Source organism: Ochotona princeps, chromosome 8, assembly GCF_030435755.1.
Source record: "Ochotona princeps isolate mOchPri1 chromosome 8, mOchPri1.hap1, whole genome shotgun sequence".
NCBI classification, from domain to species: domain Eukaryota; kingdom Metazoa; phylum Chordata; class Mammalia; order Lagomorpha; family Ochotonidae; genus Ochotona; species Ochotona princeps.
In genome coordinates this window covers 40,185,460-40,195,678 of record NC_080839.1, presented here as the reverse complement: position 1 = coordinate 40,195,678, position 10,219 = coordinate 40,185,460, and the positions used below count along the sequence as shown (strand labels likewise).

At 43.5% G+C, this 10,219-nt stretch overlaps 1 protein-coding gene across 1 annotated transcript in view; it reads left to right on the top strand.

Annotated features, from left to right (window-relative positions):
* The first annotated feature begins 1,020 nt into the window (after window positions 1–1,020).
* RAB1A (RAB1A, member RAS oncogene family) overlaps window positions 1,021–10,219 on the top strand; it is a 29,327-nt gene continuing 20,128 nt past the window's right edge. Inside the window, exon 1 of the mRNA XM_004580090.4 lies at window positions 1,021–1,433. Coding sequence (XP_004580147.1) covers window positions 1,411–1,433 — 23 coding nt within the window. The 5' untranslated portion in view covers window positions 1,021–1,410. The remainder of the gene's footprint in view (window positions 1,434–10,219) is intronic.

Genomic DNA, 10,219 nt, shown 5'->3' with positions numbered 1-10,219 from the left:
TTAGAACAAGTTGGAAGATAAACTTTGGACAACAAGTTTATACTATGACCTTAGTCATTAAGTAACCCAAGCAAGATAATATGTTAAAGTTTAGTGGAGATTTAAATTCTTGAGACAATTAAAGAGAGCTGTTAAAAAAAAAGAGTGAGCTATTAAGACGAAAAGGTTTTCCTTTTTTTTTTTTTTAACTCCTAACTGGGGGGAAAAAAGGCAGTACAATTCAACTTGAAGGTTGAGATAATCACAGGTAGGTTGATATTTTGGGCTGATCCTGGGCAGTGTCCCATCACTGGGTTCTGAAGCCACTCAAGGTTGTGAGGTCATGACACTGAAGTGCTGTTTGCAAATGAGAAGACAGCAGGGCAGTCTGTTTGCAGGCCACTGCAACGTCCGGGCTGAGATCATATAAGAGCGGAGTTACGGCAGAAATGCTAAAAAAAACAAAATCAAAAAGAAAATGGCAGTGCTTGGGGCCAACATTGGAGGATGATGGAATCCAGATGGGATTGGGTGAGCGAAGAAGAGCCAAAGGACCGGTTTCGAGGAAAGGCTTCCAGAGGTGTAGAGAGCCGGTCACGGGTAGAGGAAGCTTGACTTTCCTTCTGTCCTCCAAGCCTGTGTCCTCAGATCAGCCGGGAAGCGCAGGCCTCAAGCCGGCCAAGCCGAAGACACGCGCGGGTCTCAGGGTCCGCCAGGCGCGTCCCCCTCACCCACACTCGGGCCGCCCCTTCAGCCCTCCTTCCTCACCCCTCCCGCCCCGCGGTCCACCCCAAAGCCCCCCACCTCAGCCGCGGCCGGCACCGCCCTCGGGCCCTTCCCATCCCCTCCCCCTTGGGGCGCTGACTTGCCCGGCTGCCACGTCTCACTGCTGACATCACCAGGGCCTCTCGGCCTTAGCCAATCCGCTAGGGGGAGTCCGAGCGAAGTCCTAGCCAGCGAGTCCACGGGGAGGGGATCAGGGAGGGGCGGAGAGTGGGGGGGTGAGGAGTGGGGAATGGGGCGGGCGACAAGCCCGCAAGGGCGCATGCGCCGGAGTCGCGGGGCTTGGCGGGAAGCGGAGTCCCGGCCGCTCTACTGCACTGTCGGGCTTCAGCGAGTGCAGCCCCGCTCGCGACTCTCCTTCCCGGCATGCCCCGCTGAGCGGCCGCCCTCGGGGCTGAGTAAAGACCCCTTGGTCTGAGGCTTCCCTATTTCCTGGTTCGCCGGCGGCCATTTTGGGTGGAAGCGATAGCTGAGTGGCGGCGGCTGCTGATTGTGTTCTAAGGGGACGGAGAGCGGGGAAGACGTTTTCTCTCCCGGAACAGCCTAGCTCATTCCTTTCCTTCGATTACCCGTGGAGCGGAGAGTCAGGGCGGCGGCTGCGGCAGCAAGGGCGGCGGTGGCGGCGGCGGCGGCGGCAGCTGCAGTGACATGTCCAGCATGAATCCCGAATAGTGAGTGCGGGAGAGCACCGGTCTGCTGGGTCGGTGGGCCAGCTTGGGAAGCTTAGAAGGAGACGTGGAGAGGTTGGGGCAGGGGCGCGGGCACTGACCCGAGGGAGACGAGGGTGACAGGGCCCCGACAGCCTGGCGGCCGGCAGTCGGGCCCCATTGTCTGACGGCGGAGGGGCGGCCGGTGGGGGGGAGGGGGCGGCCGGAGAGGTGAGGCGCCCCGGGCCTCGGCCGGGTCAGACGCCCGAGTGTGGGGGGCCCCGGGGCGTTGGGGCGGCCTCTAGGGTCAGCTGCTTTCGGGCGTGGGCTTGCTTTTTTAAGGGGGAAGTGAAGGGTGGAAGAGCTCTGCTGGAGGCCACTGTCAGACCCCCGCGGTCGCACTCTGTGGAGCTGTCAGAATGGCCGGGCTGAAAACCAGCTCTACTGGTCAGTCCTGAGCTTGCTTGGGTGCCTGTGCTTCCACCCTCCTCGCCAGGTTGCAGGTAATATGGATGCTTCTCGGACTGCGTGAGATTGAGGGGAATGAGGGGGAGAGATGGTGAGCCGCGATTCAAAATGCTCAGTTCTGTTTTGGAGTTTTGTTTATTCCTTCCCCTCCCCCGCCCCCCGAAGAGTTTCTTAAGAACTCGCCGGGCCCAGCTCCCTCCATTTTTTATCTGCCCGTAGATCAAGGGGAGAAAAAAAAACCCAAAAAACCCACCAGAATTAAAGCCAAAGACTATCAAATGAGAGGGAAAGCTACTGTCACATTGAAAGAGAAACTAGTGGGACCTAGGATAGATCCTGTAGGTTTTAGATTACCTCCTTGAATGCTTGCAGATAGGGAATGCGCTTCCATGACGTGTCATGAAAAGTTAATTCATTCCTTTTCCTCACTTACTCAAGAGGTCACCACAACAGATGTGACACACCGGGCACCTTTCCTGGGAACTGATATTCCCATGCTTGGGAAGATTTTAGTTGAGTTTGCCCCAGGGCCCTTAGCAGAAGTCCTTTTGCAGTTTCCGTATATAAATATACATTACTGGATAGTTGGTGACTTAATTAGTATTATTCTTGCTTGTCAGAAACCTTTTCAGGAGAGTTTTTAAAGCCAAAATCACTATTTTCCCCTAAAAGTGTAGTTTATTTGTTGCTTTGGTCAGTTACTACTAAGTATATTCCCCAAAAGGCTTACCCTTTAGTTTAGCTGATTGTCATGTGTGTGTCACGTGGCTCTTACAAAACTCACTCTAACTTCAGATTTTGCAATACTGTGGTTTGGTGCTGAAATGTCTCCTTTTGCACTACACAGAAGCTATAATTTTTTGGAAGCTGTGATATTTTATTAGAACTTATTTAAAAAGTTGAGGGCAGAGACATTTGCAGTGTTGACAGTTTTTTCTTTATCAAGGGCTCGGAGGACAAAGTTGGCATTGCATAGTTGCCCATAACTGACTGTGAGGTTCCTAATTAGTATTTATCCTGGTAGCAGTAAAGAACATAAAAATTTTTTTGAATTTACCTCTTCCAAGAGATTTTTTAAAGTCTCTGTTGTTCAAGGAGTTTCCTATATTTGTTACATGTGTTTTGTACTATAAATAGATTTTTGAGGATTAATTGGATTAATGCAACTTTGACAAGTTTCTCAGCGTTAGGATTTGTGATAGGAATCTTCCTTACTAGTGTGGTGGTGAGGGTTGAATTCTTCCGAATGCCTCTGGAAAGTACTTCGAGCATTCTTTTGGAGGTATAATCCTTGTAAGGCTTTCTGGTAGTACTAGGATATATAATTTTTACCCTCAAGGATCTTACAAGTGCAGTATAGAATGTAGATTTTATGCACGTCTGATGTCAGGAAATACAGCAAGTTCCACATGTGCAGAATGGACTGGAGCGACAGGATCTCATAGGATTTTAGTGGATTCTGCTTGCCCGTTGGGTTTTGGAGGACTTTGGAGAATAAAACGTGTTAGAATGTTATTGTAAGAGCAGAAAGAAGGATTTTTCCAGGGACAAAAAGGAAGGATGACTAATAAATGGCAAGGACTGTGAAATTAAGTAAATAGAGTTCTCAGATCATCCTTTCTTTTAAAAGCTCTAGATTAATGATCTCAGCAGAGCTACAGTTAAAATTTGTATACATATTATTTTCTGACATCTTGTTTGCCAATATATAGCTTACTGTATTTGTATTCTGTACTGTCTGGTAATCCAGGAGTTTGGGAAAACCTTCACATGAGTGATAGTGAAAATACCTTAAGGTGATGGTAAGAGATGGCTATTTTAGGGAAGATCTGGAGGGCAACCAATACCTAGATTTTTATCAGTATAATCTTATTTATCTTCTTTTATCTTTAATCAACTTTGTAACCATGTTAAGGGTAGTTAGAAAACATTTGGAAAATAGGATAAAAGAAAGCCTTCCTTTGAGTTAAATAAATGCAAGTCCATTGCTTTCAACACCTGTTCTAAACTATAAAATCTTATGCTTTCTCTTCATTAAAACCTTTGTAACGGGTGACTTCCTTCCCTTCCAGCATGCTGTCTTAGTAGTGAGGTGGGAAGAAGTAGGGGTGACTTCACATCAGCTACAACAAAAACTAGCAACAGAAGTGCAGACAGAAACAAGGAAAAATAGAGCAAAGGGTCAAAACCTTGTTTTTTATGGAAAACTGAAGAAAATTTCTTTTGTTTTCTGTTTTTTAAGTAATGGGGTGAAGCGGGAGTGATTATTTCAGCATGTTGGTTAAGAAATACATAACATTATTTTCATACCAGAAACTTTGTAAGTCTCTGACTTCTACTGCATTTTTTTTTAGTGTCAAAATAATTTTGGCTCCCTCATCCTTAAGTAATGTGTTAAGAATAATGCATGCATACTTATCTTGAGTATGCCAGTTAACCAAGAAAAAAATCACAGCTCGTCTACTTGGATCAACTGTAGTTTGATAATGTAAAAACTTTAAGATAATTATGTTGTTTTTAACATTCCACCACATTCCCCCTTTAAAAAAATGGATCTAGGATCTCAGAATTTTTTAGTCTGAAACATTCTTTTCTCTTTTGGCATGGTAGACTAAAGAAACATTGGACTTTTTAAATTGTCCAGTGATGTATTTCATGTGAATCTTTTTTTTTAACTTCAGTGTTTGAATGTTAAAGCAATGTAACCAATTCTGTTGTCAGTATCATTTCATTAATATTATCATTCCTGACTATTGTGTATTTTTTTGTTAGAAGAAAAACTAGAAAGCAATTAAAAGAAAGGATTTTTCTTTCTTGCCTTAATTAATTAATTGGTTATTTTATTGGTGATGGTTTCAGAAATTCAGGAAAGTTTTAAGAAAAATAATCCAGAATATGATCTTTTAATCATTATCTGTAGTTTTGGGGTAGTTTAAATTTCTAGTAGTTGTGTGAAATCTTCACAAATGCATCCTAAATGGTTGATATGAATGAGCTGATCTTGAGATTGATTTGAAAATAGGAACTAAAAGTTTTGCATTAAAGTTGTTCATTTTCCTCATAATTAAATTGAGAGATGTTGATAGTTTGTTACCATTAAGTATCGTTTCCTAGAGGTGGGAAGAGTTTCAGAGAGTTTTCTTTTCCAGCTCTGGTTGGCTTTTTATTTTTTTTTTAAGATTTGTTTATTTTTATTGGAAGGAAAGATTTACAGAGAAGAGGAGAGAAAGCTCTTCCATCTGCTAGTTCACTCCCTAAATGATTGAAATGACCTGAACCAAGCTGATCCAAAGCCAGGAGCCCGGAACCTGAAACCTCATCCCTGTCTCCCACACAAGTGCAGCCGTCCTCAACTGCTTTCCCAGGCCACAAGCAGGGAGCTGGATGGGAAGTGGGGCTGCCTGGACATGAACCAGTGCCCATTTGGGATCCTGGTTCTGGCAGGCAGAGAATTAGTCACTTGAACAATAGCACTGTTCTCTCCCCAGTCCCCACTGCAGAATTGGCTTTTAAAGAGAATTTTGCTTTCTGAATGATTTTGTTTTGTGATATTTTGTCTTTTTACTGTGTAAGTGATTGTAATAATTTGTGTACTAACATGGTATATTCATGTCTTAATAGTGTTTTTTTGGGACCACAGTTGTGTGTGTGTGTGTTTTCTCCTTGGTGGTTCTGACAATACCTGTGGAGGGTTTCACTAGTTGTAGTTGTAATAGTTAAATATTTCTTTTAATAATAAAGAATAGCATCCTGGATTGGGTGTGTGATGTAACAGTAAAGAAACTGACTTGGTCTTCGGAGTGCCTGGATCCAACAGCTCTGTTTCTGGTTTCAGCTTTGTGCTGATTTGTTCCATGGGAGGCAGCAGGTGGTACCTTCTGATCATGGGTCCTGGAGTTTTGGCTTTGACTTGTCCTAGCACGGACTGTTGCAGGTATTTTGGGGGAGAGAACCAGCAATTGAAATATCTCCGCCTTTGAAATACATTTTTGTACCTATTCTCGGCTTGCTCTGCTATGTTAAGATGCTTACATTAAAATAATGTATTTTCTCACTATGTGGGGTGGGGGTGGAGATCGGCGCAATGGCTCAACTGGCTGATCCTCTGCCTCCAACCTTGGCATTTCTTATAGGTAGTGGTTGGTAACCCAGCTGTTGCATTTCCCATCCTGCTCCCTTCTGAAGGCCTGAACAGAGGATGACTCAAGGCCTTGGAATTCTCCTGGCTTTGTATCAGTTTAGCTCCAGCTGATGCTGCTGTTAGAAGAGTGAACCAGCGGGTGGAAGATCTTTGTTTGCTCTCCTCTCTGTAAATCTGCCTTTCTAATGAAAATAAAGAAATCTTTCTTTTTCAGATTTTTTTTTCTTTCTTTAAGGGATTTTGCAGAGAGAAGGAGAGACTGAGAAAAAGGTCTTGCATCTGCTGGTTCACTCCTCACATGGCTGCAATGACCAAAACTGAGCCAGTCCGAAACCATGAGCTAGAAACCTCCTCTGGGTCTCATACCAGTGCAGGGTCCTAAGGCCTTGGGTCATCCTCTACTGCCTTCCTAGGCTATAAGGAGGGAGCTGGCTAAGAAGTGAAGCAGCTGGGACATGAGTTGATGCCCGAATGGGATTCCCGACCCTTGCAAGGAGCCCATTGAGCCATTGTGCCGGGCCTGCTTTTCAAATCAACTTTTGAGTATTGTAACATGAAGAAAATCAGAAAATGGGTATAGGGGTGGCGATGTGTAAGATATTTCAGATATGTAGCTTATCAGCTTTTTACCACTCTTTGAACTACACATTGAGTTTTAGTAAGAGATTTGCACAGATTTCCCAGCTTCCACACCCCTTCCCCCTCCCCCCCCCCCCCGCCCCACCTAGAAGGGGAAGGGAATGGCCAGCCTGTTTCTCTCTATGGAGATGGTGGGGCTGAGCTTGCTCCTTTCATGTCTGGAGTAAAATTTATGGATGATAACCCAGGTCTTGGCTTTTTTTTTTTTTTTTCATCTTTTGTGTTTCAGATTATAAAGGAAAAATGGGGGAATGAGTTTTGAAAAAAAATTAGTTCTTAAAGCCAGGAAAACAAAGGGTTTGTGGGTTAACGTAAACGTGTGAGAAGTAGAACACAAAAGAAGTAAGAAATAGAAGGTTTTCCTGATATTTTTGTGACTGGCTCAGTTGGCTGGAACATTGTGTTTTATTATGTCCAAGAGTATGTTGTATTTCAATTGTTTGTTTTTTCTGTTCTGGGTTTGTAGAACCTTAATTACTTTGAAACTATTTGGTTTCTTTTTTTTTTTTTTATTTGAAAGAGCAGTTGAGAGAGCTGTTTGATCACAGATGTCTGTAGCAGCTAGTGCTGGACCAGGCCAGAGGAGGGATTTCCTTGTGAGCATCATGGCCTCAACTATTTGGGCCATCATTGACTGCCTCCCACTGCAGTGGCCTGAAACTAAATTGAAAAGGGGCCTGAGACTCCAGCCTGGCTCTCCAATAACGGATGCATGAGATGCAGTGTCCCAGGTGCCATTTAATTGCTGTACCAAAGGACTGCTTTAGGTGCTTAATTCTTCCTCTTTCTCAAGATTTATTTATTTATTTGGAATCCAGTTAGTGAGGAAGGGAAGGAGGGAGGGGAGGGATGGCAGGAAGCTGGGTTGGAAGTATAGCAGCTGGGACTAGAAATAGCGCTCATGGGATTGTGGCCCCAGATTCTTAATTCTAACAAGTAGTTTTACATGTGTGTGTCTTTGCTCACCAGGGAGACTATCCTGTAAAAACAGGAATTTAAAAATAATAGCTAGTGTTGAGCAGCTGTTTGCCCTGTGTGCTGGTCATTTGGCTATGTCCCTACGTAAGGCATTTTGTGTACTCTGTACCTCTAAGTGGGATAATGATGGATTTATTGTCTAAATGTAGTCCCTTATTGTAGTAATAATCAGAAAAATTAATCTTCATCGTTTCTTCTCTGCCTATAGATATTTTCTAATAACTTGATTTAGGCCAGTTTACTCTTAACCCATTACTGGTGATTTATTTCTAGTAATATTTAATGTGCCTACTCCACGTGTGTCTGTGTCGCATAATGTCTTGTAGTTGCAAGCAGTTCAAACCCGTTTTACTTCATGAATTTCTAGAATACCTGATTGTGTTAGTGTTGTTGCTTAGTGAGTAAATCTGCTTGCTGCTGTGCCGACATTCCATATGAGTGGTGGATCCAGACCTGGTTGTTTCATTTCCAAATTCCTTGCTGTCCACTGGGAAAAGCAGTGGAAGTTGGTCCAAGTGGTTGGGCTCCCGCCAGCTACATGGGAGACTCAGAAGTTTCTAGCTTCAGCCTGGTCCATTCCCAGCTGTTGCAGCCATTTGGAGGTTGAACCAGAGTGCACGATACCTGGGTTCCTCCCCTGTCTTTAACTCCACTTTTTAAGTAAATAAAATATAATTGTTTAAAAGAATGCCTGACTTAGAAGGTTCAACACACAAAAGAACATTTTTGCTGTTGTCAGGATAACGATGTGGAAATCTGCGTTTTACAGCTTTAACTTTTAATCCTGTAATCTGAACTAATTTGAGTTTGAAATGTTGAGTTTGTTTGAAAAGTATTTTGTTTTGGTAATCTAGTTCTCCTTTTCCTCTTTTTCCTTTTCTTTCCTGTTCCTCTAATCTCCTCCTTTCCTTTTCATTTTCTTTCTGTGTCCTGCCTGCCTTTTATGGATGCTTTCTGTTCCTGTTAGGTTACTATTACATGAAGTATTTGTAAGAGACTTAAAATATAAGGTCATTATGTTTAAGGAACATTAGTATTCACCATAAGAACAGTAAGTATGTGCCTGGTACTGTGGCCTAGAGGCTAAAGTCCTTGCCTTGAATGCGCTAGGATCCCATATGGGCGCTGGTTCTAATCCCGGCAGCCCGCTTCCCATCCAGCTCCTGCTTATGGCCTGGGAAAGCAGTTGAGGACAGCTCAAATCCTTGGGACCTTGCACCCACGTGGGAGACCTGGAGGGGGCTCTGGGCTCCTGGCTTTGGACTGACTCAGCTCCGGCTGTTGTGGTCACGTGGATAGTGAATCATTGGACAGAAGATCTTCCTCTCTGTCTCTCCTCCTCTCTGTATATCTGCCTTTGGAATAAAAATAAATATATCTTAAGAGTAAGTAATCCCCATAGTATTTTTACTGCCTAATCCCTATAAATTTGTTAGGATAAACCTAATGGATTAAGAGAATTCGATGAACTTTCTAAGAATAATCGGTAGCTGGACTTATAAAAAGACATTTGAAAGTAACTATGAGTACATATTGGGGTTAATTAGGTAGTGCCTTCTTGGTAGATTGGTGAGCACCTGTTCTGGTATAGATGGTTTTATATATTTAGTGATATTAATGAAGTCTGAGTTATATGTTAGGCTTTTTTTTTTAACCTGTCTTTTTTTTTTTTTTTTTTTAAAGAAAGATTCATTTGTATATTTTGACAGTCTCCATGTGGGTTATGGGGGATCAAAAACTTGGGCCATCTTCTGCTACTCTTCCCAGGTCAGCTGGGACTGGTGCCCATACAACTTAATGTACCGTGCCGCAACACACCAGCCCCTTTTTCTCTTTTTACTTTTCTTTTTGCTTTGCTTCTCTTTTCTCCCTTTTTCATCTTTCCTTTTTAAAATATAGATTTGTTTATCTTTATTGCAAAGTCAGATATATAGACAGGAGGAGAGACAGAGGAAGATCTTCCATTTGATGATTTTTGCCCAAGTGGTCGCAAAGTTGGAGCTGACCAAGCTGAAGCCAGGAGCCTCCTCCAGGTCTCCCACGTGGGTGGAGAGTCCCAAGGCTTTGGGATGTCCTCTGCTGCTTTCTCAGGCCATAAGCAGGGAGCTGGATGGGAAGCGGGCTACCGGGATTAGAACCGACGCCCATATGGGATCCCAGCGTGTTCAAGGCGAGGGCGTTAGCCACTAGGCTACTGTGTGTTGGCCTGGCAGGTGGTCTTGATTTGGAAGTTTTTCATCACTATTATCTCTGTTCTTCCTTCTGTAACTTAACATTTTCTCATAGAAAATTTTTTCAGTTTTTCTGAGGCTGTTTGCGTGTGCGTACACATGCAGCTGATTTCACTTTGAAAGAAGGTTGGTTAAGAGCGTAGTCCTTTATCATCAATGAATGTTAGGAGTTTAAATTTTTCTCCTGTTATTTGTTTCAAATTGGAAAGCATGTACTTTGCTCTAGGTATTTAAAAGTAGTTAATGAAAATGATTCCTGCCCAAAGAAGCTTATAAATCCAACAGTTACTATAAGTTAACTACTGTGATAGAAGTACACAACGGGAGGAGATAATGTGCTGGTAACAGGGCTT